This window comes from Harpia harpyja, chromosome 19 (genome assembly GCF_026419915.1).
Source record: "Harpia harpyja isolate bHarHar1 chromosome 19, bHarHar1 primary haplotype, whole genome shotgun sequence".
Lineage (NCBI taxonomy): Eukaryota > Metazoa > Chordata > Aves > Accipitriformes > Accipitridae > Harpia > Harpia harpyja.
In genome coordinates, this window is record NC_068958.1 from 16773245 (window position 1) to 16785811 (window position 12567).

Here is a 12567-nt window from a genome sequence, read left to right on the forward strand (position 1 = left end):
GTCTTCCTTTCAGGCCTATCTCACTGACTTCCTCTGTCAGTTTGCACAGCAGCCCTGCTATGCAATGTTTTCAGACCATCTCAATGAGAATGAAAAGCGAGTGTTACAGGCTATTGGTATATAAACCCACTTGAAAGACCATACTGATCATATCTGAACAATTTTTTTTTTTTTGCTTATTCCACGTTTTATGATTAAACATAAAACATTTTCCAGTGTATACCTGCTTGTTACAGGTGGATGATGGCCTCATTGCGATGTATTGAGCGTCATCTTAACATGAATCTGCTAAGGGAAGGAATACTAAGAAAGCAGCAAGGACAGAAGTCTGTAGAGCTTTGCACATTGGTCTCACCATGGGAGCACTTTCATTTTCCACAGTAACTTTCCAGGAAGTTCTTAAAGATAAAACAATGTGTCCTTAATATTTTTTAAAGCAAACTGTCTCTACCTGTGAAGAGGCACTTAACTGAGTTTCCCACAGGAGAGTTGGACAGAGAAAGGAATTTGGTCACTTACAGATTGCTTGGACGTATCTTGAGAAATTGGAAGGTTGTTCTTCTTCGCGCTCGCATAACACAGGGTAAATATCTTGATCTTACAGCGTGACTTCTTTTTATAGAACTATAGACTCTTTTATCAGAGATGCCTGAATGGTATGGAACCTGTTTACAGGAGTTTGGATGGGAAGCTGAGACAATAAAACTGAATGCATATCTTCTTTCCTGTTGTGGATGGGGCTTTGTTGCTCACATCTGCTTTCCAGCCCCATAGGAGCAGTTCTTTACTAATGCTTTTGTGTGCACATGCTCAAAGGAAGCTACCACTTAAATTTCTGTTCCTGTGGCATGTGGCTACTAAAGACTTCGGTTTTATGGAACACAAGGAGCCACAATTTTTAGGGGAAAAAAATCTGATTGTATGTAACATATTTGCTCCATGACCGCCACTCTGAACTACTTTGCTTCCTTCACACTCCTGTGTGTATTTTTATAGAGTGGTAAAATAACATTTGCAAATTGATTTACCCATAAGAACAGTGTGATGTATCTCACAACACCTCTCTGCCTTTGGTTCCCCCTTGGGGAAAATGAAAATAAAACAATTAAAATGTACATTGGTATCCTTCTTATAAAACAGATTTAAAAGGAACTTGCACTTGTTTCCTGAAGTTACTTTTTAAAGACATATTTCTCCTTAGGAAACTTTCTGCATATGCCACCTGGAGGATGATAGGGTATTTCACAGGAGTCATCTGGACAGAAAGGGAGTCCTGTAATGGATACATCTTCTTCTGCTTAAAAGAAAAGGCTGACCCATTATAGAGTTTCCTTTCTTAAGAAAGGTACTTGCTGTTCCTTTGTGGAATAATATGCTTCGAAGTTGTATCTAAAAACCTCCAAAGAGCTGGAGTAATTCTGTATCTTACTGGTCTAACAGAGTATAGCTTTTCACTTTTTTACCAGGAGGGGATAATAAATTAGCTTTTTAACAGACAAGATGGCACAATTTGTTTAGTGTGTGTGTAAAATGATAAAATAACCCTGAATTCTAAAGCAGACTTTGTTCCCTTCTCCCACCCCAACCCCTCACATTGTGCCTGAGAATGGGCAGAACTAGGGGGAAATCCGCATCATTTGCTGCAGACTAATCTGAACCGTCCTTGAGTTCTCAGTGGTTGTGTATGAATAGCTCTATGACAAGCAGAATTTGAAGCCTGATTTTTGTGTGTGTGTGTGTGTGTGTGTCTAATAAGGTATAAGCTCTTATCAAAAGTTGCCATGCAGTTGTGACGCGGTATCTTTCTTCCCTGTGGATTCTCTGGTGTATAAGAATATAATTAAACTTGGTGCCATGGCCTTCCCTTCAGTGGGAACGCTATGGTTCTGTTTTCTACCTAGACTTTTTTTTTTTTTTAAAGTCTGTTAGGAATTTTGTTTTGAGGCATTTGTGTCTCTCAGCTTTCACTGAAAAGGGCCAACAAGTTAAACTAAACAGTGCGGTCTCTTGAGGAGACCCAGCTGGAAGCAGATGGCTGCAGTGGTGTATCCTGGTAGCTGTACAGGAAGGATCAAGTGAGTGTCCTCAGAGCGACTGGTCCCAGCCCTGGGAAGAGGTAGGACTGTCTTTTTTTGCCCCATGCATTGGCAGCAAGGCTCAAGACCAGTCATCCATTCATGGAGGTAAGTGAATACCAAACATCGGGAAGCATCTAGGTGTGTTTTAGGGTGTCAGCAGTAAATGGAGCGTGTTCAGGTCTGGTTAGCCAGGGCTTGTGGAGAGGTGCTGGTGGGGTTCGTGTGCTTTCTGGTGGGAGTTGACTGCTGTGTGCCTTAGTGGTGCTTGCTTTAGTTCAGTCGGATGGTGGGTTTAAACAAGACTGTGAAAAATGAGACTGACCTAGTACTGCTGATACTGTTCCTCATCCTGAACTGAGAAATGCAAGGATTTCCTTGTGCTGCAAGGTCCAAAAAGTAGATGGGCCAGTGTCTTGTACAGTTCCTGTTGGAGCTCATCACTGTGTTGGTTAGAAACTGCTTTGATTTGCAGGCATCGGTACTTTTTCCGGGAGTGTAGCTGGTGAGAAGGGAAAGATTGGGGGATAAGTGGCTTTTGGGGACTAGTGCTCTGTGCTCTCCCTCCTGCAGCATCAGCTCACGTGCAGCCTGAGCTGGCCGGGCACAGTGCTGCTGTGCAGGAGCTGGAGTTTGGGACCAACCCTGGAGATGGTCCTGTCCCCATCTGTGCATGGTGGGCACAGGAACAGCGTAGTTGCGCAGCACGCTCTCTTGCAAGCAAACTCATGGTGTGCAGGATGTTTTTTGGCAAGAAATACCGTGACTTGAGCTTCCCCTAGAAAGAGGCCAAATAGGATCTGAGAGTGACAGTGCGCAAGGGGAGATGGTTTGAAGGACCTTTGCGTGGTCCTGCTGGTACTCGCATTGATGTAGCTCCTTTGCCCTTCTGCTTTCCTGCTGTCCTTCTTCCTAGCAAAATTCTGAACGCTCCATGACGTATCTTTAAAGAAGAATTGTGTTTGCTGGGGGGGTGTCAGCTTTGCTGAAACAAATCTGACCAGTAACAAGGTGATTGCTCGGGATGAAAAATGCTGGACTTTACAGAGATGTGTCTAAGGCCTGGTTTCGAGGTGCAGAGCACCCCTCTTGTCTACTGTTGAGAAGAAACTAAACTAATAGTCGTAAAGGTTACTAATGCTCTGTTAGGAAACACAGGCTCCCTGTTAAATGAAAACCGAAGAGTGGGGTGCAGGCTACTGCACAGCCCTGGGCATGTGCCGCTGCCGACGTCGGTGCCTGGCACGCCTGCGTCCTGCTGCCAGCTCCACCGCGGGGAGGAACCGATCGTGTTTTGCACGCTGAGTGTTATCTTGCTAGAATAGCATGAAGCTCCGATAGCTGCAGACTATAGTTTAACTAGCGAATAGCTCGGCTACGACTCTGGAACGAGACTTTATGCATATTCATGAGTATTGCTTTGGGGTTTTTGTATTAACAAATAAACTCTTTTAATGTAGAAACCTGCCTGGCTTCCGAGTTTTTACGGAGACGGCCCCGGAGCCTCCTGGGTAGCGGCGGGCTCTGCCCCTGCCCCGCCGCGGCCGGGCGCGGGCCTCGAACGCGGGACCTTCGCCGCCGGGTGGTGCCGCGGCGCTCCCCCCCCACCGAGCGGTGCATGCTGGGGGCTGTAGTCCAATGCGGGGGGAGCGGGCGCGCAGGAAGCCCTGGTCGCGGGGCACGCCGGGAGCTGTAGTCCCGGCGCTGAGCCCGCAGCCGCGCCGGGAGCCGTAGTCCGGCGGGCGGCCCCGCGGTCGCTGGGCGCCGGCGCGGGCCATGGCGGCGGCCGGGGCGCCGGCGGGCGGCGCGGGGCGCTCGAAGGTGGCGCCAAGCGTGGACTTCGACCACAGCTGCTCGGACAGCGTCGAGTACCTCACCCTCAACTTCGGGCCCTTCGAGACGGTGCACCGGTGGCGCCGCCTCCCGCCCTGCGACGAGTTCGTGGGGGCCCGGTGAGCGGGGGGCGGCGGCGGCGGCGGGGGGGGAATGCGAGTGTCCCGGCGGTTCCTGACCGCCGCTCTCTGCCGCCCGCAGGCGCAGCAAGCACACCGTGGTGGCCTACCGGGACGCCATCTACGTCTTCGGCGGGGACAACGGGTAAGGCCACGGCGGGCCTGTGGGGAGCGGGGGAGGGGAGCGAGGGCCGAGGGGAGCAGGCCCCGCCGGGCCTGAGGGGAGCGGGGCTGCCCCTCGCCGGCTCCGCCGCCCGGCTCAGCCGCCTCTGCCGCTTCTCCCCGCAGGAAGACGATGCTGAACGACCTGCTGCGCTTCGACGTGAAGGACTGCTCGTGGTGCAGGTGGGCTGCGCGGTGCTCGCCGGGCTCGCCCCCTCCCTGCCTGCCCGGCTGCTGGCAGTGCCGGGAGATGCCTCTTCTGCCCTCAGCAACTCGGGCCCAAGTGTAAAAGCTGGGGGCTCTACCGGAGCATCCAAGGGGAAGCATCACCCCGCCCTCCCCCCCCCCCCCCCCAAGTGCTGTCACAGCTGACTTCTGGAAGCCTGCAGTGTGGCTGAGCTGTCGGGGAGGTTATGGAGTGCCCCTGCACAGCTCCTGTCTGCGAGGGGATGCTGGGCAGTACAGCGGTGGACGGAGAGCCACGGGTTGCCACTGTTCGGACACCCTGTGAGAGTGCTGAAAGGATGCGTGGGCGGAGGGGCTGGGCTGCTGCAGCCCCTCAGGGCAGGAAAGATGCCAGCGGCGGCTCACAGATGTCTTTGATTCGCTCCTTTGCTCTGGACTGTGCAGCCTGTGTTGTCTTACCTGTGCCTCACTTGCTATCTCTGCCAAACAGATTTCAGCAGCGTCGTGTTTGTAGCCGTTTGTGCTTATAGTGTTAAGTCTGTCATAAAATCTTGGGCAGTATAATTAAGAAATCAAAACCAGTGAAAACACTCCAGAACAGTAGAGTAACTTTTAACAATTGTTTCTTTTTTGAATCTGCACAATAGCTTTGAGTGCCTGAAGCATGACAAGGGTGTTTGATTGCTGCTGTTCTAAATGTCGTGCAGGGCTTTCACCACGGGGACCCCGCCAGCACCGCGATACCACCACTCAGCTGTGGTCTATGGGAGCAGCATGTTTGTGTTTGGTAAGACAGTGGCAGATTACAGTTGTGCTGGTAGTATTGTTTTGAAAAAAGAATGAGATATTTTTAGGAAGTGTCGAAAGATCTTATTCAGTGGCAAATCCAGTATTTTCCACGGCTGACCGTGATTTCTACTTTAGCATGGAAATACTTTGGCTGTTTTGTCTAAAGTAAAAAAGACTTGAAACATATTACCGTAGTGTAGGGTAGGAGTAGAGGAGAAGTCTCCCACCTGTAGTAGTCCATTAGCCAAATACCTTCCCTCTGTGCAATCTAAACTTAAGTTTTCTTCTAATATAATGACTAGAAGTGTGTATGCTGTATTGCATTTGAGTCTGATGGATTTGTTGTTGCCCAGGTGGCTATACTGGAGACATTTATTCCAATTCCAACCTGAAGAATAAAAATGATCTCTTTGAATATAAGTTTGCAACTGGACAGTGGACAGAGTGGAAGACTGAAGGAAGGTAAGGAGCTGGCATCATTAGCCCACTCTTCAAAGGGATTTGACCGTAACTCAGCAAACATTTTAAATGGCACAGTTAGAATTAGTTACAATGCTAATATTAAGGCTGCAGGACGATTTCTGCTCTACTTTCTTGATTAAAGTTTTCTGTATGTTCGAAGGAGTTTTTTTGCAAGGCCTCCATTCCAGAGTGTACTATATTGGAAATTTGACCAAAACCCATTCTTCGTGTTCCATTTCTGTGACAGAAGGGATGGGAGCAAAGGAGAGTTTTTCTTTTGAATTGCTTCTTTTTCAAGGATAGCACGAAATCTGTTGATCTCTCATAGTTTCAATTTAGTTTTATTAGAGACCAATTTGAAGCTTATTTTTCATTAAATCTATACATTCTTTTCTGATTAAAGTTGGATTTTCTTGGAGCGCTCTGAAATGCACACACTTGCTTGAAGCGCCTTGGCGCTTGAATTGCCAAAGGTGATGTGTGTGCACGCAAATAAATTCAGAAGCAGATGAATGAGTTGATGATGTATGTTGGGATCTGTTGAACACAGGTTCCCAAGATTCAGCTTTCCAAGGCAAAATCAAAAGCAGTAACACATTACTTCTTAAAGTCGACTTTGTGCACGTTTCAGGATGTTGTCCGTGACACTGATTTTGACCCAACTACTTAATGTTTACCACAGCCATGCATGGGACATACTGTGTCTTTACCTGCAGTTCATTATGCATTTGAAGTTTCTGAAGTGCTGAGTTTAGTGGGGAGAGGGAAGGGAACATTTCTTATTGTGATTTGTAGAAAGGGATGAGGAATGCACAATCTATTCTTAAGCTACTGTTGCTCACCTCTGATGAGCATATGTTATGTTTTAGAACATAGACCACATTAGAAATTTCTCTTTCTGGTTATTCTAACAACTTCAGACATTTTGGAGAGTAATTCTTATTCATATTTTACGAACTCAAATGTCCTTGTCTTTCCCCACAGTTACAAGTGCATACTGCACAAATGACCTCAAAAAAGCTAACGTTACATCTCCTGGCCTTGTGGCACCACAGTTCTGTTCAATGCTTCTTGGCGGATTTAGTAAAAACAACAAAGATTGAGGAAGAGAAATCATAGGTTTGATCTTTTATTGTGGGCAGTGCATCTCAGGAACACCCCACTAAACAATCCTAAATAAGCATTGTGAGCTCTGTCCTGGCTCTTGTTTAAGTGTTCCACCTTCTCAGTGTGTGAAAACATGCACGGGATTTTTATAGCACAAGTGGATTGCTACTTTGCCATAATGATAGTGCTATTAATTGTCCAGCTATTTAGCTACTTTCCATAAAATAATTTAAGAGTATTTGAGGCCTGGCAAGGAATTAGTTGGGATTTTTTTTTTCTTTTCTTTTTCTGTATGCATTAAGGTAATTTTTCTCTAATGAAGGAAGCAGAGTGTAAAATTCTAAAATGTACCCTTCAGAGGCTTGCTTTGTGTTTTGAGGATGTATGACAGAAGCAATTTCGTGGCTTGCAGCCATTTTGTGTAGGGGACTTTATTCTTCTTACATGTGCATTTTAGCTGTCACACAGATCCTTCTTACAGCACCTCTGCCGGTGATTTAAGAATTTTTTTTTTCCTTAATTTTCTCAATTGTAGATTGCCAGTTGCCAGGTCAGCTCATGGTGCAACAGTGTATAGTGACAAGCTGTGGATCTTTGCAGGATATGATGGCAATGCACGGTATGTAGTGGGATCGCTCTTTCTCTTCGGGTGCTTCTGTAAAATCCCACTCCCTCACTTTTCACCTCTTTAGAGACGTTTTCATATACTAAGTGATTTAAACACATAACTGGAGCTTTGCAAAACCCAGCCTGTTGTTGAGCATTACATTTTTGCAATTCACCAGTTCATGTTCAAGTAAGTATGTGTTTTAAACCTAAAAATCTGGTGATTCAGAATGGCTGTGGATATATAATTTGACAGCCGCCTTGGTTGTAAAGATGCTAAACAATTTTTGAAATTTGGCAAATGAGCATTTCTCAGAAGAAAGCCGCCACAGGCCTTCTGGTGTTGCTGAAGACTTATAGAGCAAAGCCTGGATTTTCTGTGAAGTCGTATGACAGAACTAAGAGCAACATGTCAGCTTTTTCCCTGAAAATACGTGATATTATTTAGGTTGAAGGGAGATGAGATTTTGGATGGGAAAAGACTGGAAATGTGTGGTACTGAGAAGTTAGGGAGAGTCTGGTGCTTTGTCCGAGATGGCAGCTCTTTGCTTTTGCTGTTAGTCTATCAGGGAAGAATCAATTCTGCACGCATAATTTTTTTCTGTCCTGATGAACTTGTGAATTTTATGTTGATGCACAATATTTGCATTGTGAGAGCATATAGAGATTGTCACAAACTAGGAGCTGTCTCAATGTCCTGGGTTGCCTCCCCTTCTGAGGAGAATCTGCAGAAAAGTTATCAGCTCCTCAAAGTCTGCAGGAGAACTGCTGTTAATTGGAAAAACAGATGGGATTTTTTTTTTATTTCTGGAGGAGGAATTGGAGAAAGATGCATGACTCTCTGGCACTGCTCAGTTCCAGCTTAGGAGTTCCCAAGGACCTTGGGTAGCTGGAAGGAGGGATTGGGTGAGAGGAGCTGTCTAATTTATGTTAAATATGCCTAATCACGTTAAAAAATGTCTTTTTGTGGAACATGAGCCTCCAGGCAGATTTGAACAAAGGAAGCATCTGTAGTTACTGTGAGTAACTTGTACTGGGAAAAGCATAGTCAGATATGTAGTAGTCAGTGATGTGTCAGGTTACCCACTTCGTCCTCCTTTATGTATTTAAGGTAGGATTCAGCCACATAAATAATTACTGTGGCCAGTCTCAGGGGTTAGCAGGGACGGGTAGAAGAAGGCAGGGTAACAAGGGGTATTTCTGTAAAAATCCTGGAGATTAAATAGCCTCAAATCCTTAAGCTCCAAGCAGAGTTGATGTGTGTAACTGTTAACTGTAGTATACTTGTATACTTGTAACCAGAAAGATGCTAAAGCAAGCTGAGTTCGTGGTATAAAATTTAGGTATAGGACAAAAATATTCTAATAGGTTTTTTTTCTGCTAGTGGAAGTAGGAGATTCTTCCTGTGCAGGAGAAGGAATGCTGATAAAATAGCATCTCTGTCCTTTCAACTCCATGAGCTAAAAATTACCAAAAATGAACTGTTTCAAATGAAGCGTTTTTTGTGTTATAACGTAGGTTAAATGATATGTGGACAATTGGCCTACAGGATAGAGAGCTAACATGCTGGGAAGAGGTAAGAAGCTTTAATTTCAACTAACACATAGAATTTTCTTTTTTGGTTTTCATACACAATTATTTAGAATTTCCTACACTGGACTGCACTGCTTTCCCTTCAGAATGTTTTTGTCACACAGATGAAAAGAAACAGTTCAAATTTGATTTTGTTTGTGTATTTGGAAAACCAAGTGTATATTAAAGCGTGATTTTTGCTTATGAATCTGTGAGCTGGACCTAGACTGCCCATGGTGGCTTTGCTGTGCCCCCTATAAAAAGGGACTGCATTTCCCACTTTAACTACTGCCATAGACTGGGAGCTTTGCTGACTGGCTATCAAGATCAGAGTCCTGATCCTTACAGTATCAGGGGCTTTAGAAATGTGGCCTCCCATCCTTTTTATCCATGGTAAAATTAGTCTGTGCAGACGTGTAAGCACAGCATTAGTTGATTACCAGTAGCCAGATTTATAGGGACTTGATTGTCTGCACACATCGCTGCCATGTGGTCTGTCTGTCTGCTGATGTATTGCGTGGTCCTGCAGCATACTCAACATGCGTAGTGCACTACAATAATACATTTTTAATTTTGAACTTTGTTATGTTTCAGATTGAACAAAGTGGTGAAATTCCTCCTTCATGCTGTAATTTTCCCGTGGCTGTTTGCAAAGACAAGATGTTTGTTTTCTCTGGCCAGAGTGGAGCAAAAATTACCAATAATCTCTTTCAGTTTGAATTCAAGGAAAAGATGTAAGTGTAGCCAGTTAAATCGCACAAAATCCACATAATCCTTGACAACTCGAGTTGAGAAATGCACATACTTAAGGGTATTGAGGAGGAGTACTGCATCTCATGACAAGGAAGGGTAGATAAGATAAAATATGGACTGTTTTAATAAGACTTTGTTGTTTGCCATGTGCATCAGATAGGTCTTTTTCAGCAGATGAACAAAGTTTAGTAGATTGACTTTAAACAATAAGCATGAATCTTAGTGTATTCCGAGTGGGATGCCAAATACTACCTTCCTAAAAGTTGTTATGTGAATATCTGATTAAAACCAGTCAGAGGTCCTGTGAAATACCAGTTCATAGCGAAATTATTATTTACATTGGGAAATGTAAAATGCATGGTATTTTTTTAAAATCTCGAGTATTCAGTTTGGTGTGACTTGCTCAGAGTGTCAACCATTGCTCTGAAAATGTGGCCACTCTGATGGGATAAAAATGCGAAAAAGTGACAATACAGATGCACTGGTTTGTTCTGACAACCTGGTTGGTCTGGTTACTGGCTGATGTGGAACCACAACTGAAACAACACCTAACGGCCTCCAGACCTTGGCTGAAATCGTGCTACCATAGTGAATAAGCAATGCCTTATCAAAATGGGATATGGTATCAGAATGGTGCCCTTTACTTAGAAAGGTTAGCTGTTAAGATGTGTATTAGTAGATCACCAATTCCTTCCTGAGTTGTGGTCTTTGAGCTGCTGGGGTTTACATATATACATCTGGGTTACGGAACCATGTTGCCTTTATCACATTTTCAGTTAGAAGTTCAGCAACACAGAGCTGACGTAGGTCTCTGAGAAATCTGCAGGATTAATCATCATCTGAGCTCATGCAGGTTGAATAACTACTGTAACAGAGCTCCTCTTCTTTATTCTTACAACCTGAGAGTTAGGAAACTTACTTTGCAGAAAATAATTGTAAAAAACCACACTGTTTCGTGTTTAATGTCTCAGTTGGACACGAATTCCTACCGAGCACTTACTTCGAGGCTCCCCTCCTCCTCCACAGCGAAGATACGGCCACACAATGGTTGCATTCGACCGGCATCTCTACGTGTTTGGTGGTGCTGCAGATAACACGCTGCCCAATGAGCTTCACTGCTATGATGTGGACTCTCAGACCTGGGAAGTTATCCAGCCCAGCCCAGACAGTGAGGTAAAATGTTCAGCTCGTGTTTTTTCCTTTTACGTTCCGTCTTTTTTGGACCCATTTTTGCTGTCAGACTTTGTACATGTTTTTGACAAGCACATTAACTTTTAGATAAATAGTGATAGCTCCTTCCCACCAATGGTTAAGCAGCTGAAATGTTGTGGGCAACAGTCTTTAAAAATTAGTCAGTGTTGACACGTTTAAAACTTTGCTTAGTACTGTTTAAAGAAACACTGTAAAACACTTGTAATTCAAGTTATGAGTCAGTCATTATCTGACAAGGATTAGTAATTAATTCACTGTGTGGACCAGTGGTTGTGAGCTTGGCTGTGTGATGCTCTTGAGGCAGAATTCAAAACTAGACAAGGTTTTGATTGTTTCACTGTAATAATGCCTGTGTGCGTAAAATTTTAGAAATTCTGTAATTATACAGAATAGCACTTCCCTTTTAGGTCAAGTGTAAAGTGTTTGCTTATAAAGGTATGACTGTAGAATAATAATAGAGATCATAGGGAGAAATGGCTTTTTTGAACATATTTGCATTAATAAGATAAATAAATTAAAAAACGTAGGTTCTTTACATGAACATAAAAAGGCAGTAGACCACCGAGGGCCAAGTAAACACCTGAAATGAGAAAATATGAAAATAAAAAAGATGATGAACACGTTAATATGTTTCTTTTGGGGTGCTCATTACAATGCAGTGATTGTGTGATAAAATGTCGATTTTCTTCATAGCGCACTCATAGATACCATCTCTGGGATAACCTGGTATTTTGAGTTGGAGTGCTGAGGGTTTGAATGGTTTCCGTACACATTTCAGTTCACATTTCAGTGAATGTGGTTTCAGTAGCCTCTGATCATTTCATTCCCAGAATGTACAAAAAAGTAGGTTTCTTGAAGCCTGTACTAATATGTCTATTTCCTGGATTTAGAATGGATACGTTGGCTGTATTTGTTCATTGTAATAGATTTTACCTTAAGCCATGTTAAAATACTTCAGCTGATTTAATAGTAGGTTTAGAGTGTGTTAGCTGATCTGTGGGGAAGAAATACTTGATGTTTGTGTGCTGTATAGAGAACTGCAGAGATTAAGGTTATACCTTAAAGAGATGAATATTACATGAATTAGGATCAAATGCAGATTTACTAATTTTGCCAGAATTGGTATGACAGAGCTGCTCCCATCCTTGACTCTTGCACTACATTTTAGTTTGTTTGCAAAGATATATAACTCAGCATTTGGTGAATAGGAAAATACCATTTACACACTGCTTTTAAAGCAAAAATGCATGTGGGCCACATTTTGAAAAATTATTTGACCAAAATATTTCATGGTAGCCTATTTTGGGCTTTACAAAGCTGATTTATTTTCACATGACATTAATAAAACTGCATCTCCAACATTTTAAGCATGCAGTTGCCTTCAGGGATGTAGATCCCGTTCTGTTCCTACTAACACTATCATTTGACACTTAAGGCTTCCTCTGTCATTGGTTCTTCATGATACGATTGCTTATTGCTTTCAAGAGCAAAACTGCTCCTGACAGTGCTGTAAAACACCATTGTTACCTGACTTATCCCCTGCTAAATTTCTTTCATATTTCAGAGCTCTTCTCTTGGGCTGTCTGTAATCCCAGGCAGGTGTCTGTCTCTAAGTTGCACGTATTGTATTTTGAAGTTTCTTTCACAGTTACGGCATCTAGAGACTAATTTTGTAGAAGTGGGAAGTGAGA

The 12567-nt window shown here is 43.8% G+C and overlaps 2 protein-coding genes across 7 annotated transcripts in view; both read left to right on the forward strand.

Moving 5' to 3' along the window:
• The window catches only part of IPO9 (importin 9), a 39964-nt gene extending 38812 nt beyond the window's left edge, over positions 1-1152 (forward strand). For both annotated transcript variants that reach the window (XM_052814718.1, XM_052814719.1), the window contains one exon: positions 14-1152. In XM_052814718.1, coding sequence (XP_052670678.1) covers positions 14-124 — 111 coding nt within the window. In that variant the 3' untranslated portion in view covers positions 125-1152. The remainder of the gene's footprint in view (positions 1-13) is intronic.
• A 2641-nt stretch (positions 1153-3793) lies between these two features.
• LZTR1 (leucine zipper like transcription regulator 1) overlaps positions 3794-12567 on the forward strand; it is a 38717-nt gene continuing 29943 nt past the window's right edge. Inside the window, exons 1-9 of one of the 5 annotated variants that reach the window (XR_008239306.1) lie at positions 3794-4027; positions 4110-4172; positions 4316-4372; positions 5083-5162; positions 5518-5626; positions 7269-7352; positions 8858-8915; positions 9506-9645; positions 10636-10837. Coding sequence is in view for 4 of the 5 variants with exons in the window: in XM_052814553.1 (XP_052670513.1) it covers positions 3852-4027; positions 4110-4172; positions 4316-4372; positions 5083-5162; positions 5518-5626; positions 7269-7352; positions 8858-8915; positions 9506-9645; positions 10636-10837 (969 nt within the window). In the remaining variant the exon portion in view is untranslated. The remainder of the gene's footprint in view (positions 4028-4109; positions 4173-4315; positions 4373-5082; positions 5163-5517; positions 5627-7268; positions 7353-8857; positions 8916-9505; positions 9646-10635; positions 10838-12567) is intronic. The other 4 variants (XM_052814553.1, XM_052814552.1, XM_052814555.1 and 1 more) reach the window with 4 other exon arrangements.